General features: G+C 39.9%; 3 protein-coding genes across 3 annotated transcripts; 2 read left to right on the top strand and 1 right to left on the bottom strand.

Annotated features, from left to right (window-relative positions):
- Window positions 1–1,415: 1,415 nt before the first annotated feature.
- Window positions 1,416–3,709, bottom strand: LOC6500073 (beta-ureidopropionase). The gene is made up of 4 exons (XM_001953237.4): window positions 3,510–3,709; window positions 2,808–3,070; window positions 1,787–2,406; window positions 1,416–1,729 (listed from the first exon to the last, which is right to left on the bottom strand). Exons 1-4 carry the CDS (start codon window positions 3,611–3,613, stop codon window positions 1,556–1,558), a joined length of 1,161 nt encoding a protein of 386 aa, XP_001953272.1. The 5' UTR covers window positions 3,614–3,709; the 3' UTR covers window positions 1,416–1,555.
- A 7,576-nt stretch (window positions 3,710–11,285) lies between these two features.
- Window positions 11,286–12,130, top strand: LOC6500464. Its single transcript, XM_001953238.4, has 3 exons — window positions 11,286–11,665; window positions 11,727–11,849; window positions 11,905–12,130. The coding sequence occupies exons 1-3, from the start codon at window positions 11,376–11,378 to the stop codon at window positions 12,044–12,046; spliced, it is 555 nt and encodes a 184-aa protein (XP_001953273.1). The 5' UTR covers window positions 11,286–11,375; the 3' UTR covers window positions 12,047–12,130.
- A 3,288-nt stretch (window positions 12,131–15,418) lies between these two features.
- LOC6500465 (serine protease 7) lies at window positions 15,419–17,545 on the top strand. The gene is made up of 5 exons (XM_001953239.4): window positions 15,419–15,681; window positions 16,143–16,532; window positions 16,609–16,717; window positions 16,785–17,071; window positions 17,129–17,545. Exons 1-5 carry the CDS (start codon window positions 15,588–15,590, stop codon window positions 17,431–17,433), a joined length of 1,185 nt encoding a protein of 394 aa, XP_001953274.1. The 5' UTR covers window positions 15,419–15,587; the 3' UTR covers window positions 17,434–17,545.
- Window positions 17,546–19,581: the final 2,036 nt, after the last annotated feature.

Raw genomic sequence — 19,581 nt, forward strand, 5'->3', positions numbered from 1 at the left:
AAATCGCTCCGATATCTGACCTGTCACAATTTCCAGCAGGCCTCGTAGCGGGAAGGGAAATGATTAGTGTAATTGCCTCAGGCTGGCCAGAAAATTATTATACGATATGTAGAGGATTAGCCAGTAGAAGAGCCTTGAATATGTCGATGCTGGGAGAATTTATCTTGAGCTTAATCAATCAACCCTAGCACTGAATAAAATATCTCTGTCTGACGAAAAATATCTTAAGGCTATAAAGGGGAAGCTCCGACATTTTATTGGCTATTCCCAGGGTGGCCCGAACATGGCTCGTTTGGAGAGACCTCTGTCACATTGGATTTTATTTGGCTTTCCTCGAAAAACATATTTATTAGCAACATGTCGAATGGGTAATGCAATCGAGGCCTTGGATCTTTCTCGTCCTGTTTTGTGTGTGACAGGGTGTGTGTGTGCGAAAAGAGACTTTTCAATTTGAATAAACGAATGTGTGCTGGCTAAATATTTGATTTATTTTCGGGTGACCTTTGTCAAATAGACACACAGGCACAATCCACCACTCCACTTGCCCCTGGAAATCAAATTCAAGACGATTCGAAACTCGCACATTTGTCTCTTTTGTATCTTTTTAGCCCGAAATTCAATTTACATATTCTGCGTTCGTTTCAGTTCCTTGCTGGCTGCATAAAAGTTGATAATTTCCATTTGTGTTGCGTTAGCTCGACAAGCAATTTTCGCTTTATAACTCCATTGCCGCACAAGGTCACCCCGGGAAGGCAGAGGAACCAATTCCGAGAATAATCTAACCAATTACGGCCAGGACTCCAACAACAAGGTCAGCTGAGTCATTTTGGCAACGCACAAACGATTATTACTGCATTAGAAGTCGGGCCAAAGAAACGCACATGTGAGTCGCATGCAGATAAGCAAACGTAATAGAAACAGATTATATCCTCCAGTTTCCAGTTCCCAGTTCCCAGACCCCATATCCCATTTCCCAGCCTCCAGTATCCACAAGCTCCCACCGGGGAACTCATCTCCCGATTCCACTGCCCCTTCTCCGGCTCCCATTCATCCGTAACATAATCGTAAAAGTCAAAGCTTAGCTCAATGCTAGATTGCAGCGTTTTGTACGCAGGACTGGGGTGTGGATTTTTAAGGCACTCGTCAGGGGATGAGGCCTGATAGAGATGCTCTTCGCTTCCAAAGATCCGACTCTCAACGAAGGGATTTCTGAGCCTTGGCGTCGGGTACTTTAATTTTAAGCCGAAAATAATAAGGTTTTGTGCGAATATGCATGGCGAAATTTGTTTTTGGCATGAAAATGGAATATGCAAAAAATGAATAAGGATTTAAAGTGGAAGGTGCGTTTTGTGTTGCCATCAAGCTGTGTTTTCGAAGATTTTACAAGTAAAAGCCTAAAAATGTAAATACAAAAATTCTAAAAAGTGTGCATATATATTAAATACAACAAAATCAAATGCAAAAATTTCATAAATCGGCTCAAAGAGAATCAATTCATAAACATCCTTTTGGCTACCGATTCAAAAAGACTAGTTTTCTTTTTTTGGTCTATAAATTATGTCTCCTTGATGATCTGCGGCTTGAAGTCATGTTGTGCAGCTTTTTGAAACGATTCGGCATACAGAGGCAAGCGCTGTGTCATTCTGAATCCCCAGAAGTCCTTGACTTGACGGCAAAGGTTTAAATCGAGTTCAACTACCAGCAGACCATCTTTGTCTCGGGACAAGCTCTGAAATAATTGAAACTGTAGTATTTTTTAGAGGGAAAACCTTGAAAGGTATCTTACAGGAGTCCTAGAACCATCAGGAGCAGCCACATAAGTAGAGCCATAAAAGGGTCCAAACTCCTTGTGGGCCTTTTTGCCATCGCCAGAGGTGTATTCATTAGGGAACTCCTCCGTGCCAACTCGATTTATGGGAACCGTAAAGTAACTATTGGCGATCGCAGCATTCCTTGCCTCAATGCTCCAAAGTGGCTCCGAGAGGCGTCCTATAGTAGCCGAGGGATTGAAGACAATCTCGGCTCCATTCAAACCAAACATCATCCAGTTCTGTGGATGGTGACGGCCATAGCAGATGTTTATGGCCAACTTGCCGAACTCGGTCTCGAAAACCGGGTGCAAGGTGTTGCCCTCCATGTAGTAAGTCGATTCGTTGAAGTCACCCACCCGGGGAATGTGGTTCTTGCGATGTTTGCCCAAGTAGCGCCCGCTGTTCGAGATGACCACCGCCGTATTCCAAATGGTCTCACCGTGTTCTATATCACGTTCCAGGATCGAGTGGATGATCACCATATTGTACTCCTTGGCCAGCTCAGACAGCATCTTGGTGGTAGGGCCATTTTCCGCCTCCTCGGCGAACTCACACCATGGGAACTTTTCTCGAGTGCAAAAGGCAAAGGGCATGGCTGATAAAAAACAAAATCTGTATATTAATATTATAATATATAAATAAAAAATAATAATAATAAAATTTTGTAAAGCTTAACTAACCAAAGAACAAATGTTCCACCATATCAGATCAGAGTTTATCACTCATACGGAGCGTGCCTCTTATAACAACTATGTGATTAGCCTTGTACATATTGTAAACTGGTTTAGTTTAAACTGGAAAAGTATGCTTATATTTCGGTTTTAATGAAGAGAGCTAAGAATCTGCTTTACTAAGCTTATATTGTAATATGATAATAAAGTTCTAGATTTTCAGTTTATTTGACGATTAAAAATTAATTCAATTCGTAAATTTTTGGCTGGTAAGGAAAATTTGACTTTTAACTATATTATTATTTTTGTCAGCAATAAAACTCACTCCAAGCCTCCTGAGTACCAACAATATTGCATCCTGCAGCCGCAGCTGCCTTGATCATCGTCTTGACCTTGTTCCAGATGGCCTCCCGTTGCTTTTCAATGGGCGCCGTTGTGGGCAACACTATGGAATTCTGGATAGCACCGACCCTGACAATTCGGGGTTTTCTGGTTTGCTCGGGACGCGCTGTAAAACGATAGCCCTTGATGTCAAATCCGTTTTCCTCGGCAATTGCAGTTGCATTTTCGGGCAGAGTCAGCGTTTGGCTGCCCAGAAAATAAACACAGATTCAATATTCGATTAAATGTACATTTTATGACATAGAAAACTACTAGTTTAACAGACCATTTTATGCGTCTCACAATATTTTTGTTTATATTTGTTTTGTGTGGAAGATCGTTTCACTTTCTCTGCCGTTCAAGTTCAAGCATATAAACGAATATGTATATATGTATACGACCAAACACATGGATATTGTTATTTCTATATTTAAAAATATGTTGATGGACACATGTTTCAATAAAATATTGGATAATATAAAATTGTCTTTTATTTTAAGTTATAATAATACTTATAAAGCACTTTTAGATTGAAATATTTTTAGAATTATCTGAAGATTTTTACAGCTGATCCACATGATCTTACTTTATTAGGTGGTGGGGCTTATCATATTTACTTTTTAACACAATATATTGCAGTACTCACTCTTCTTCAACGCCGTACAGAATTCGCTTCACCTCCTTTAGTTCATCGGCTGGCAAATGCTTCTCCAAGCATTCATTCAAATTTTTTAGCTCAAATGCCGACATGCCTTCAAATTCAGAGCAACTGAAATTAAATTAAATTGGAGCAACCTATTGCGTCCAGCGCACTTTGTGGAATGATTTTTTCTACGATCGCGCTCGGCGAGGTCTTCTTATCGGTCTCTCACTCTCTGTATTTTTAAATAGCCTCTCTATCTTACACACACTCTCGCCCTCTAATGAGCATATAGCATTTGTTCAGATATATATAGAAAAATATACACCCCATGCCACTAAGTTAGCATTCATTGTATTTCTTTGAACGCAGTTTGAGAAACATGCATTTGAATTTTTTCCGAAACTATATTTAAACTTGATAATATCAAATACAAAAGTTTTTTAGTTTTTGTAACGGATATAAATTGACAAAAATATATAAATTTACAAAGATCTTAGCTTTGTAATTTGTTTCTAGATTTTGATGCAGAACGATGGAGAATCGATACACAAATCATTTAAGATATTCTGGTCAAAGATCCGGTGTCAATTTGCACAGATATAATCTTCTGCATCCTATCCAAACATATCCTAACTTAGGTCCAATACGTCAAAGAATTGTTCGTTTTAAAGTCCAAAAGTACAGAGAGTTGGATTTCCATAAAAATGCTTCCGATTATCCTTTATACCCTTAAGGCATTTGCATTTTCCTTTAGACTTTAAACCGGATTGAATTCATTTAAGGCATTCTCCTCACCAGCTGAGCATCTCCGATGTCAGCTACTTTGTGTGAAAGCTGACAGCGTTTGGGCCATTTTGTATTAGAAAAGATTAACTTCAAGTCGAATGTGGGTCGTTGGTGCTTGAAGGCAATGCAAATTACCCCAAAATCTTTTGTCGGTCGAAACATGTTTGTTTGTCTAGTTCGGGCTACGCGGCGGATGCCGTTGCCGATGCTGGAGCTTCTTGGTTCGCTTCTGTTTTCTTTACCAGTTGGCAACTCAATTGAGTGTAAAACAATTTCATTAAATTGGCAGCCGCATGGCTCCACCCCAGCCCGCTCCGCTTTGCCTTTTTCCTTTCCGTTTCTCTCGGTGTACGAGTGTGAGTGTTTGTGAGAGCGTGTGTTTGTTTTGGCGAACAGCTGGGTGGGGTCCTCCAGTATCCTACATTTTGTCCACTCATTTATTGAACTGCGGCACCAGGACCCGACACAAAACCGATCCTAACGGGATGGAACCTCATCATTGTCGATGTCGTCGGCTCGCCGGCATTGTTCTATTTTTATTATTATTTTATTGTCTGCCTGCAGCTTGGCGGCGTGGGTAGCCATAGCTAGCAGGTCCTGGGTCCAGGATCGAAAACACAGGATGGCGGACTGAATGGCGAGGACCTTCTTGCCATTGCAATTTATCGCATACGCTTTGGAAACATGTTCGCAGGCATTTTTATCATTTCCGCATTTATATGGTTTCCGCTTGAGCTGCAAGCAAACTAAGAAGTGGCTTTCTGCCTTATTGCCCCAGAGAATGCTTCGTCCCTGGTCCCTGCATCCCTTCTGAAATGTCCACTCGCTCCTGAAACAGAGACAGAACGGACCTGAAATCGAACCTCGCTCAGCCGAATGAATTGTTTAGGTTTAATTTATTGTACTGAGATTGGTTATGGGTTTCTGGTCGGGTCACTCTCGCAATCGCACACTTTTTCACATTCCCAGATCCACACACACACTAACACACGCTGCACTGCTAAAAATTGATGACCCAGGGGAGGAAGTGGGGCGGGAGGTCGGGGGCCAAAGTTGGAAAAAGTTTCAGATTCCAGTTTTAGTTTGATGACATCAATTTATTCATAAAAGCAAACTGCATGAAGATAAATGAAAATGTCTGTGATTTCGCAAATCAATGTAAAAGAACGAAAAAGTGATTGAATAAAGTTTAAAAAATGAAAATTGAATTCAATTCGGACGAATGCCTGAATTTTAAAATTTAATTGTAAGCAAGACTTACAATTGATTGCAAAACTAGAGAATGCTAATTGAAATCGATTTCAACATACATAGTATGTATTATGTATTACATACAGCTCGCTTTGTGCCTTTAGTCCTTTATGTTTTCATAGAAATAACAATAACTATTGGCCTGAGACCTTGGGGCGCTAAAAATTTTGCTATTGAATTGAAACTTTCAAGAAAACCTACAAGTTTTCGTCCTTCCCAACAGCAAGGTCAAAGAGATCGTAAGGAAAGCCATAAAAATGAATATTAAAAACACGGATTTTGCACACATGAGCTGTTTTACACCAAGCTGGCTCTCCACTAAAAGCACTCGCCAAAAGTTCTTTCCTGTGTAATTTCCAATAAAAAATATAATACTCAAAAGGACAGGGGCAAAAAAAATTACAACTCTTACATTGTGTCCACTGGAACAGCCCCCTTTCCACTTTCAGCTACAAAAAAAAGGAGAGAAGGGCCTGAAAGGCAGCGGACACAAAAAGCAGAGCGAGACTTGTTAAGGGTCAGTAATAAATCTCAGCAGCTTGTGCTGTAACTTAAATTAAATGCTGCAAAATCGGCTGGGCAATGGCCAACTCGTGTGGACGGCTGACAGCCGCAGAGGAAAACGCCGATCCGGAGAAAGGCGGAAAAAGTGCGAAGGAACGTGGGAAGCAAACTGGACGCACGCAGTCGAGTTGAAAAATGGTAGGCGATACGGAAAACAAAAGTGCATTGAAACGTGAGCGGAGCGAAACAAGAGCTTAAATTAAATAGAGTTTTCGAAAACAAGCGGCTAAATATGCTGTTGCAATTTCAGCCGGTTCGGACATGCTGCCCAACTTTCATACCTCACTCTTTGCGTTTTGGCTAAAAAGCCAGAGAGCCAGGCAGTCATGGAGCCCGGCCAGAACCAAAAAACGAGACTGCACGTGGCAAACAAAACTGTTGGCCACTTTTTAGCAGAAGAACGGCAAATTTATGGCCGCCAGCATTTGCGTGTTGGCAACTTTTTTGGATACCGGAAGCACCTGGAAAAAGATGAAAATATTGCATTTCGCACACGTAAAATATAGAAGAGTTAAATTGCCAAAAGAAAAACCAGGGGAGGGGTTTGGAAAATTCGTTTCCACAGAAATTTGGTTATTGAATGGGGTAAACTGAGCCGTCTTTGGACTATTCAATTTGTGTTAATGCCCCAAAATATTGGCAATGGGTCCTCAACTCGGCATTAATATTTCAATGGCATGCTCAAGCATTTCGCAGGCAAATCGGCTTACATCTAATTTGATTTTGTGAAATTATGTTTTCATAGAATCGGGTGGAATAAATTGTTTGATTTATTCTGTGCGGGCATGTCGTATTATTCATGATAAATGGTGGTCGAAAAGCGCTTAGCACTGCTGCCTTTCATTGCGCCACAATTAGTTTTCATCGGGGAAAAACTTGCCCCCAAACGGACAATCAACTGTGAAAACCAATCAAAAATTTTCCGCCCAAAAACTGCATTAAGTGGGCGGTGAGCCCACCATAAATTAATGTGCTGGCAAAACTATAAAATTGAAATTATGGCAACTGCCAACTAATGAACAGCGATAAAAATAAATATAGGAGCTGTCTTTGGCGGCAGTTGGCGGAGAAAGTTCGCCACTTGCACCTGAACGACTTTGGTGCTCCTCAGCTCCGAAACTATGTCAATACATTCTGGCTTGAGTTCAGAGTCAACGCCTTAAACTCATCCAAAGTTTTTGAAGTTTCCGGTCGCACGGAGAGCATAGCATACTTTCCAGCGTCTCATGAAACGGCCCACCGGCCATCGACTGAAAAACGCGCCAGTATCCTTCGGAAAAATGCCGAACGCCATGGACCCGAGAGGACTCTGTTACTCGGCATGCTGGAAGCTTTCGTTCTCTTACGTCCTTTGCAGACTCTCTGAGGATATGACAGGGAAAGCGATATATTGCTTGCGCCGCGAAAACGGAATAGCAATATAACTTTCCGCACTCTTCGCACCATAGAAGCTTTAGGGGAAGTGTACTGCCGGTGAACTAAACCAGTAAATAATGCCCGCGAAATTCGAAATTGTTGGAGTTACAAGGAAATGATAAACGAAATTCAAATGAAAAGATGTTTTTGTTTGATATTTTGTTTTCATTTTGCGTTATAATTATGTAACATTAGATTGGAAAATAGTGACCATTATTTTGTGTCAAACATAATTATATTACAAACATGTGTAAATTTTCATAATACTCTTTCAGCCATTTTGGCCAGTATGTAAAAAAAACAAAACGGATTCTAGATAGATTCTTATCTCATTTATTTTCTTTATTAGACTAAGCATGGTAATAATATTTATACTACTAGATCAATATAAAAACTCAACTAGAAGCCAAAAAAAAAAACACAATAGCCACTAAGATTGGCATATATTTGTAAAAAAATGCATTGGAGCTTTTATGAGCATTAAACTTCAACTTAAAAGAATCTTTAACTCCGTGTTATTCTCTGTGTAAGCTGCCGTGTTTGTATTTGTGTGCGGGTGCCACATGCAACATTTGGAATTGTTGTTAGGCTGTGTTGACTTGTTTCCTAGTCGCCGCTTGCTGTTAAGGGATTTGCCATGGCAAATGAAAAGGTTCGGTGGTGTGGGGAAATGCATTTCAAGTCCGTTGCTCATTGTTGTTGCACTTGTTGTTGATTGTTTGTTGTTTGCGTCGCCCACATACCCACACAAACACACACTGCAGTGAACACACAGACATACATAATATGTATTACATATACACAAAGTCAGAGACGGAGACCGAATGGGGAGACAGCCGAGTGGGGCACGTCTGAGCATTTAAGCGGGGGGAAAAATGTGGGTTAATGGGTTTTTAGTTGCCCTTTTCATTACTCAACTGGCACCCACATACGCGCTGCCAGCAAATTGTTTTCTTCTGCCAACCAAATGCTAATCAAATTGCATTCCACGCGCTTCTTAGCAAGGGCTTTAAGTTCTAACGCAATTTTGATTGCCTTTTGTCGGGGATAAGCGAAACCCCTGTTTGGCCAATAAAACAAACAACACCAGGTAACTGGGATACAGGCTAAGTTTTGGCCACATAATAATGGCCACTGTTTCCTTGTTCACGCTTCGCCGATCCTGGCAGAAAACTTTCAAGCCAGCGAGTGCACAGCTAATTGGAATTTAATTTAATGACCACGCGCTGAGTGCGTGGATAACATTCTCTCGAAATTGGGCAGGCACTAGCACCGCATTCTAGCCCTAATTAAATTAGCAGCCTGTGATTTATGAATTACATGCAACCACCAAGACAACGCCGCACTGACCAGACGCTAAAAATTCTACACAGGACGGGCATTTTCCTAATTGAACATGTGTCCGCCATTCGAGCGAATTTACAGGTAACATTCATGCAAATGCAAACAAAGACACGAAAGTGCACACAAAGCTCAGTTTTTGTTTCCCGCTGCTCTTTACAGTTCATTAATATTGAAGAGGTGGGTGGGTCAATTGGAAATTAAAAGCCATCTACATTTGTTTGCCCCGGCTTTTCTGAGCTCTTCCTCCATTTACCTGCCTGGTGGCTGGTGGCTAATTTAAATTTTTTGCTTGTCTAGTCGAGAATTTATGCTCGACAGCAGGTGGAGACCACCACACAAATTGAGGCATAAATTTGGATGCATTTCCATGTTTTCGTTTTGCTTTTTAATTTAAACATAGCTTTGGACAACAAAATTAACTAATAAATATTCAAGCTTCTCGTTTTTTTTTTCTTTCCATGTTAACGGGATTAAATTTTTGACAGTTTTGGTTATTCGACAAGTTTAGACATTTTAAATCCAAAATATATACAAGGCATGTACCATCCCCTCAAAATTCGAATATGGGGAAAAAACACAAACTCATTATCTGCTTTTCAAATAATTTATTTCGAACATACCTACAAACATATTTACAAAAGGGCTCTTTAAAATGTACATTCCCGCATTCGTCTGACCTAATTAATATTTAATTGGAAAACTCTTAGAATCGTTTTCGTTGGGTTAATTTCCTAACCAAATTACAGCCACAACAGTTTGAAATTAAATATTCAAGCTGAAATTACACGTTCCGTCTGTATAAACATTCCCAGTTACAAGCATAAATTCATAATAACTTTAATGGCAGAACACTTGATGGACACTCGAAAGTGTTTTTAATTTCAATTAATATACAAGACACTTGAGCCGGACACTGCTGCCGGGTGGTCATTCCGCTGAAATCGACACGAGAGTGAGTCGGGTCCTTGACCAGGACTCAACTCGATCTCAATGGCTCCGGACGGAAATCAACTCAAGTGCCGTCTGCCTTTGATGGCTGCCCAGCTGTCTATCTACAGTAGCTGGGCTCTCATCCGGGGAAGCCGTATATATAATACCTTCCTCTGCTTAAACTTTCTCCGGCGGCCAAGAAAATTAGCAATGATACCCCATCATCGGCTTAAGGTCTGTTCGCTGCCATTATTCTTGCCTCATTAAGGGTTAAGTCAAAGTTAAAGTTTCGGCCGAGTTTTTGTTAAATTTTACGGAGGCCAGGGAAAAATGTTTCGACAAGTTTTGTGTGTGCCTGGAATATCCGGTTCTGAGCAGTAAAATTATTAAACAATGCCGAAGGGACACGCTGGGGGGCGGGGAAATGCAAGGATGGGACTAGAGATGACAATGAGAACCAGGACACTCCTGGTGCATGCAGCTATGAAAATGGCAAAGTGCTGACCTAAGCCCACAAACAAAATGGTCCAGGAAAAAGGCACACGACGACTCACGGCTAGCAAAAAAGTGTCACAGCAACTTAACACAAAAACTGGAATTCAGCAGCCCCAACCCCCATCCGACTTCATCGCCTCTGTCTTCGTCTCTGTCTCCATGTCCGTCTCTGGCTAAAAATGAAACTGAACCCGGAGCAAGTGACCGACAGGCGACATGACGGAGTGTCACTGGCTCAGAGCTACAAAATCCCAATGTAGCCAGTGATAAGGCCAACTACACAGCCACGTGTTTGCTTTTCAATTTGTGCCAGCAGTCGGCTGAGGAATTATGAATAGGCCAGCACAAAAACAAAGCGTCCGGCCAGCAGATAGACATCGTGAATGGGCCAAATGGAACGATGGTACCCAGGAGGACGATACGGGTGGATCCAGGCCCCATAGCCACGACTAGAATCAGGACCAGGAAGAGGAGTCGCAGCAGGAGCGTTGGAGCATTCATTGAAGCTAAACAGAATGCCGAAGGATGTCAGGGTGGTGGCAGGACTACGCTCCGATGCCGACAGGCAAAAGGAAAACAACTTTTGCCAAAGTTGTACTCGATTTGTTTTGTGTTTCATGCCGCTTGTTCGAGTTCTTCTTTAGTGTCCTTTTTTTTCCAAACTACTTATGACAGGTTGCAGCGAGTTTTATGGTCAGTTCTCTGAATGCCCAACATTCTAAGAACTCGACCTAAAATGTCTATACATAAATTGAATGGAACAATTACGGACATAAACTTTTTGGTTAGGTCTCAGTCGAAACTTCTTTTCCACATAATTGTCTCATTCAAAAAATCAACAAAGCCTAATTTAATTTTAAGAAAGAGAAATTAATAGCATGAAAGTTCATTTCTTTTAAGAATGTTAAAGTCAAAATTATTATTTCTTTTTTTTATTGCCTGAAACAAAATTTGATCAGTTTCATAGGAGTTACTTATATTACATTTTGACATTCTGTCGTTAGCAGTCACATTATATAAAAAATATACAAAAAAAAGAAATAAAAGTTCAAAAATAACACACAAAAAAAATTAATTATCACCATGGAGAGAAGAACTATGATCGAGGCGCAGCGAAAAACCCTGGAGTTAAGGAGAAAGACCCTAGGGATGCGATCCATTACTTCAAATGATATGGAAAATTATAACAATAACGAGGTAGCGAATGAAATTATATCCAAAATGTTCTATCGTCATGAGAGCGATAAAAAATACATCGATCCAGACTTTTTTGATGCTCCAGAAAGGCATTTTATTCCCGAGAGACAAAGCTTATTTATAGATGAATTAGAGCGTATTTTAGAGCCGACATTTTCTAAGCATCAAATACCACTGTAAGAGCCAAATAACTAAAACAAGTTTTAACAATTATTCGATATTTATAATATATTTTAGCCAAGTCCGTTGCCTGGAAAGGTATCGAAATGCTAAAAAGAAACTCAATCGACAGTTAAAGCGGGAAATGCACCAGTTGATCGATTTTATGCCAACAGCCGGCGATGCTGTTAGCTTTGTGAGGTAAATAGATACATAACATTTTATGAACGTGATCTATAATTGTTAATCTTTTCAGAACCATGTCCTACACAACGGTTTGGCCACCATTGCATACACGACTGGAGCTCAATGTATTCGAAAGAGATTTCTTAAAGCTTTCCAAAAGGGAACAATATCGCTACAAGAAAATTATGGAAACTAATTTTTTGACACAATAATGCAGTTTAAACAAAACGTACGAAAGCAAAATTAAAAAATAACAAAAATTGAATAAGTAAATAAATAGGACAATAAAAAAACTATTGAATAATATGGAGTTTATTTTACAAATTCTTAACCAGTGATGGGCACTTATTGGTTCTCTTGGCCCAGAGCTGTCCAAAAAAGTAAAAAAAATGTTTGTCAGAAGTTCTGACTCAGAACTAAATTTAACACTCATTCCAAACCCTTACACTGGAAAAAAATACATCTTAAATTATCCCAGAGCAATAAAAATATTAACTTTGAAAGCAATCACTGATCAAGTTATAAGTGCAACAGTAGCATTATATTGGCAAAAATTCTATAAGGGCCAAAACAGTAAAATTGATACCAACATTTTGTTCCAAAAATAAAATATTTTTCAGCTTCATTTAAATTCACACAATATACAGTCAGTATAGCACTAGATCTAAACAAACATACATACCTTTAGGTAGTTAATACCTAAAAAAACAAAAAAAAAAATAATAAACGCCTATAGACACTTCCAAAAACGCTAAAATGAGTTTACCTCAGACGAAGATTAGAATAACTATGTATGCCACTGATGAAAATAAAGCCAGCAAAGTGGATCGAAAATCAGTAATGGAAGAAAAAAGAAAACTCTTTAGCCAGAGAAGAAGTACCATGGGCCTTGCGCTTTTATCGACTGATACCTCCTGAATTATCACGGAATACGCTTTCCAATCTTAGCAGACGTCACAAATTTGATGGTATTCATATAGACAAAATTTTGCAAGAGGACTTAGATGAATGGGTTGCTATTGCCCAGATGGTCTTTGACGATGATAGAGATCTGTGCCGTGAACCGATTTTTGCAAAGTTTCGCGTTCCGCTGTGAGATTTTAAAGTAATGGCATAAATGCAGGTTTTTATCCTAATACTTTTCGAAAGGGAAATCCGATGTCTTGAGCGGTATCGAAAAGCTAAAAAAAACCTGGCCATGCAATTCAAGCGGGAGATAAACAATTTGGAAATTTGCATCTTGCGAAGAACCTCGAACTCTCTATACCATACTCTACCATAAAGTGGAAAAGCTTTCCAGGTGAAGAACAAAATTCATTTTGTTAATGACTTTATAATCGGAAAAGGATAAGATCACGATATGTCACAAAAGAGACAGGCGAAGTGTATCCAAAGGAAAGACTTCTTCGACTTGATAGAAATTAAATGCTTTTTATTGTAAATATTAAAGGGGCTTTAATAAATTTTAATACAATGTATTTTTTAATTTTTTTTACTTTAAAATACTGTGTAAAGTGTGAAGTATTTCCAATTAAAAAGATTTTCAATGGTTATTTTTGTTAAATATTTATAAGTAAGTGTGTGTTGTGAATTATATTTGGAATAAGATTACTTGTGTTGTATTTGCAATACATATTGTACAACAATAATTAAGTAATTAACCGTTTCGGAAAACATTATTAAAAACCAGCTATTAGATAATTCAAATAGACCGAGCAGCCTGACCCTAAACGGGTTCAGATTAAGAAATGTTAAGAACAATTCCACCTAAGAATAAATACTATTTAATCAATGTAGGACTATTTTAGGGTTATACTTACGGATTTGTCGCTTTCTTTTGTTTCGGTAATCATGCCTAACTCAAAAATAATTAAACGAGTATCGCCAAGTTCTTCAAAAATTCGTTCAACCGCCGTTTATACTCTAAGATAATTTTAAGAATGCTAATCCACACCCATGGATGTCCAAATGATAAGCTAATAATCATTCTATATGTTACATCACCAATAAATAAAGTATTCGTTAAAACGTAAAAAAATAGATGACTGTAGTAAATTTTATTAAATGAAGTTGATATTTCGTGAATTTTTCGAAAAATCTCCAGATATATGTCGAATTTTATATGCTTTGACTTAATCCCATCGTTTTTCATTAACTCATTAAACTCTTTATAAAGTTCTCCCAATGATAAATACCAAAGAAAAGTTAAGTTTGCAATGACTTCTATGGATAAAATGGAATAGAAAATAAACCATGCGTAAAAATATCTCTCTGCAATGTCCAATTCGAAATGTAGATGAAATAAAGCCAGTGTAGATGCAAAATCATAAAAACGAAAGAACATTATCAGCATCAAAAGGAATAATTCCCGTCTACCTCTAAAACCAACTCTTTTCTGGTTGCTCAGGCATCTAATGCGACGAAAAAGCTTCAACATATTGTTGGCCAATGATATCACCTCGGGGCTCATGAAAAACTGCTGCCGGATGATCCATATAATAAGGTACACTATTCGAGCACATAGAAATGCATGCTGGAGTATGCAAGTAAATAGATTTAACCTATCCGAAGGGAAGTAACTCGTGACAATTGCACAGATAATTCTGTGTAGCAAATGTAAACACCTCCACCGTTTTCGATTGTCTTCTAAAATGATGAGTCCGTCTTTATCATTCCCATATGTGAAGAACAGAAATCCAAAAATTTTTGAGCAGGATAAAATTCCGCGCAGGACTTGCGCGTATATTATTGGAACGTTTTGCCTTCGAAGTATTTTGAACATGACTGCAATATGAAAAATTTTACCCTTGACAAATTCAGACTTTATTCCATTTCTATAATCGACATTTGTGACAGTCATCAGATAAAAACGCACGCTGTCCGATAAAAGGACTAACTGTGAGTTTGAGGTCAATACCTGATGCATTTTCTTATTAAGCAGTTAGTATCAAAAATGAAGATATTTAATGGATGGCAAACTAAATTAAGACGGTATTCTAAGCGGATTATAAGCGGAAATTATATGTAAATAAATATTTATGACTACTGAGGCTGTGGAATTTCACAGAATTGTACATCGAAAACCACAGAGATGGCGTCGTCGACAACGAGCGAATAATAGTTTTAACAAAAATATTTATACTAGATTCTTGTTTATTGCTAGGATTATGCTATGTTGAAGCATGTCCAATATGCTTGGCCGAGGCTTGAACCCGTTTCTTGACCGATTCTTGAACCCGTTTCATGGCTGTTGCTTATATTCCATCCTTGATTGATTGTACGCTTCTCTAACAGTCCAAGTGAATTCTTAAAAATGTTTGGATGGCACTCATTCTAAGATTGGGCAAATTTAAATTTTCTGATTGGCTGATATACGCTCCAATGAAATCGGCAGTATAGTGCGAATTTATATTTGTAAATTTTGAGATTTGAGGGATTTCCCATTTGCAAAAGCTCTGTCTCAGCTGTGCGCTTAAGTTACTTGATCAGCTCAAAAGCTGCTCAGTATCTCAGGGAACCGGCTTAATCGGTCGGCGCCTCTCCAGATTATCACCTCCGATCGTATTTAAAGGTCTCTCCGATTCCGCTCGCGATCAGTTCGTTGCGGCACTTTAGCCTCGAGATTTGTTCCCGCTCGAGTCCGGTGGAATTTGTCGATTCTCAGGTTCGAGGTCGAAAACGCAAAGTCGGGGCTAGTGTGATTACGTTTGTTGTGAATTGCTTAGTGCGCCAAGTGGGAAATATCCCCGCAAAATGAAGTCAACGTTACGAATTGGGGATTTTGGAGTTTTTTTGGTCACCTGCCTGCTGTTGTTCACAGTTCTGAAAACAGTTCAAGCCCAACAAAGTTAGTACATCTTAAAACCTGAATCACCCAGCACTGACTCATGATCAGTAGCCGGCAGCTATCGACGTCATTAAGGGAATTAACAGAGAGTTGAATTGCATAAAGCATTTTTTGAACAATAAGCAAGAGTGACTGACTAAATAAGCACACTCGTGGGACTTAATTCATCCAGTATAAATTTAATGGGTACCTTTGCCGCACAGCTGATTACGTTTTGAAATACATACTATCGCTTATTTAGGTCATTGGCTACAATAAATCTGTTCTTATTTTCAATAAATCAACTTTATATTCTATTGACTTGAGGGTAATACCTAACAAACAAGTTTAAACAGGTTGTAAGGTATGATAAAGCCCTTCTCAAAGTTAATATATAGGAATAGAATAGTTCAATATCTTTATAATATTAATGTGTTGAATAAAAGCTAACGCAATAATATACTAACTACGATTTCCTTTAGGCTGCAGAAACCCAAACCAGAATAGGGGCACATGCGTATCTATATATGATTGTCCTAGTCTATTTTCCGTGGTCCAACAAAGCCCCCTGACTTCCGAGGATCGAAATTTCCTTTTAACTTCAAGATGTTATAATGGAGTTGGTCGTCAACCGCTTGTATGCTGTACAAATGACAGGGGATTCGGGGTCCAAGAGACTACACCACGTCCACCTCCAGTGACTCCGACTCCCGCTCGAAATAATGGAGGTCAGCCGGGTCAACAAGGTCAGGGAAATCTACTACCATCACCTCCAAATTGTGGACCAAATTCATTTATGAACAAGATCTACAATGGCAATGATACAGCTCTCGACGAATTTGTCTGGATGGTACTTCTGGAATATGTTGATCGTAAGTGCAACTAATAACTTTAACATTATTATCTGAAATCAAATAACGTTATGATTGGAAATATTATTTTAAAAAGGCACTGGACGTCGTGAACTTAGCTGTGGTGGCAGCTTGATCAACAATCGCTATGTCCTGACTGCTGCCCATTGTGTGACTGGTGATGTTTTACGGGAAGTGGGAAGTTTGTAAGTAAATTTTTTAAATTCTTTGTTATACATAAGATACAACTTATTTACTTTTTACCATTTTTAGAACCACAGTTCGCTTGGGTGAATACGATACAAGCAAGGACTTGGATTGCATTGATAACAATTGCAACCAGCCAATTATTGAAAGGGGCATCGAGGAGACTATTGTGCATCCCAATTATGATCCGGTTAATAAGGATCGCACTCACGACATAGCTCTCCTTCGCCTTGATCCCCCTGTCTTGCTAAATGAATACATCCAGCCAGTCTGCCTGCCTTTGGTCAGCACCCGACAGGCCATCAACACGGGAGAACTGTTGGTGGTCAGCGGATGGGGACGTACAACCACATGTATGCTTTATAAATCCAGGTCTTGTTCAATAGAAACTCACTCAACAATTTTTACAGCCCGGAAGAGCACCATTAAGCAGAAACTTAACCTGGCCATTAACGATCCCGCGACCTGCCGGAGAAAGTTCGCCACGAGGAATATCAACTTGAGCGATTCGCAACTGTGCGCGGGCGGAGAATTCTACAAGGATAGCTGCGATGGAGACTCTGGCGGACCGCTAATGCGGGAGGGATTCAACCATGCCTGGTACCAGGAGGGCGTGGTTTCTTTCGGAAATCGGTGCGGGCTGGAGGGATGGCCAGGTGTCTACACCCGAGTCTCCGACTACGTAGACTGGATCCTGGCGACCATTCGACCCTGAGGGTCGAGTACTATGCCGGCCATTGCGAATCCAAATGCCTCTTATGTTCGAATGAAGTTTTAATTAAAGCACAGTCGAAAGTGTTTTTCGGGACAGGGCTCCCGTCTTTTAATTAACTTGCATTTGTGCGATTTTATCAGCTGCTGTTGCCACGCTGCGTATACGTAATGCGCTTACAGCCGCGCACAGTTTGCGGTAATTAAAATCGTTGTACTTGGTTAGAGAGATCCGCGTGGAGTGGAATGGTTACTGGTGCAGCGAAATAACTTTCGAGATGCTGAAAACTTGCCCAGCGGCACCTTCTTAGCGCCCTCAACGATTTTCTATGCAATTTGGCAATGAATTTCTATTATGCAAGCCGCGCATTTTCGCATTTCCGCACCAAGTTCGCCCTTGTTTTCGGGCTGATTGCCTTGGGAGACGGGAAACAAAGTAGACAATGGACCGGCTCGTTAATTGTATTCGCGTAGAAAGGTTAATGATGCCTGCAGGAACCAGTTAGCACCGGACTACCAGTGCCTCTTGCCACTTGTGCCGAGGGAGTCTCGACCAAATCCCCCTTTAGTGTAGTTTAGTGGATGCCGTAGCCCAACAAAAAATATACAAAATCTATAGAGTGCAATGCAGCATTTAACATTTATTTTTCAACTATCAGTGGCCAGGAACTTGAGCCAACTTTTGCTAAAACAGCCAAAAAAACAAAGAAAATCCCAACTCAGCCAAACTATCTGGCCATGTGTGGCTAAATGCGGCAAGTGAAAACAAAAAACACTTTTGCTAAATGCTGGCAAGCGGAAAACTTGTAATTCAATTTTGAGGGGCAACTTTTGCCCAAATGCAGCCCAAATGTAATTAACACGGCACACACACAATCTCGCTTTCACAGGCCAACTGCAATGGAGTGGCAAAACGACTTGTACACCTGTCAGAAGGACTAAAGGGGCAAGTGAGGGGGTGGCATGGGATACGGAATAGGGGTTAGGAGGAGTGACCGGAAACATCCACAGTCCAGCCGTCGATTGGCCCGAAGTGCGTCCTAGCAACGTAGCCCACTAATTCGATGGCTGTGCGAATTTCTGGCCCAGAGAAGCAGTCGAGCCGGCTCCGGCGGTTACAGGCTTAATTGAGTTGTGTTCGCAGCATTTAAAATGGCCAACAGTGCTAACGATCCAGTCAGACAAACCGTGGAACATCAAGAAAAGCAATTCGATAGTTGAAATTGTTTGAACTCAAGAAATAGTTTCAATTGCAAAAGAAAATATAAGACATTCTTTGCGAGTGCTTTCATCTAATACAATCCCAAAAAACATAATATCATAAAATTCGAAAAATTACCCACTGTGCCCTAAAAAAGCAGTAGCAGTCGCACAGCGAAAAAATTGGATTAAATGCCAACGATTTGCATCCGAAATACCAACCCTTAGGCTCCGCAAAAAAACTAAATTTAAGCTTAAGTGGCCAAAATAATATAGTGATGTTGCCATGGATGAAAGCGAAAAGAATTTTTAAACAAACGGCTTGCAGGAAACCAAATAAAAAACGGTCCAGATCGTAACGAAGCTGCGGCAACTGTCGCATAAATCTAAACCATTTTTTAACAACAAAAAAATGAACAAACAAGTCAGAGAACATCGGGACAAATGCGGTGATTGATGAATTGAGTGAACGTTACGCATACGCCATGTGGGCTGGGGGAAAAAATGTTGCAATAATTTCATTTAACATGCATAGCCAAACTGCCACTGGCAGTGCCACTGTGATAACCGAGGGAAAGCCAAACCAAAAAAAACCAAAAATCCGAACCGATAGCAATGCGAACGATCCCGAATTTTCGGCAATTTATGAGCTTGTCCTGGATGCACTCGTCACAAATGCCAAAGTCGATTTCGCGACCATTTTAGCGGCAAGCTCTCTTCCTATTTTTGCTTGAATGGGTTGAAAATGAATGTAAATTGTACAGAAAAGAGCAGCATAGGATATTTCTTGCAATAAGTAGAGAAAATGCAAAGCCTAATGGGAATTTAAGGAAATTCTCTCTTCGGGCCAGGATTTCGGACCGGCTTGCAAAGGGCCAACAATGAGTATCGAAAATCCATTTTGTTTGTTCGATAGTGCATGCAGCACATTTGATTACTGCTGTGGGCCATT

Source organism: Drosophila ananassae, chromosome 2L (genome assembly GCF_017639315.1).
Source record: "Drosophila ananassae strain 14024-0371.13 chromosome 2L, ASM1763931v2, whole genome shotgun sequence".
Taxonomy (NCBI): domain Eukaryota; kingdom Metazoa; phylum Arthropoda; class Insecta; order Diptera; family Drosophilidae; genus Drosophila; species Drosophila ananassae.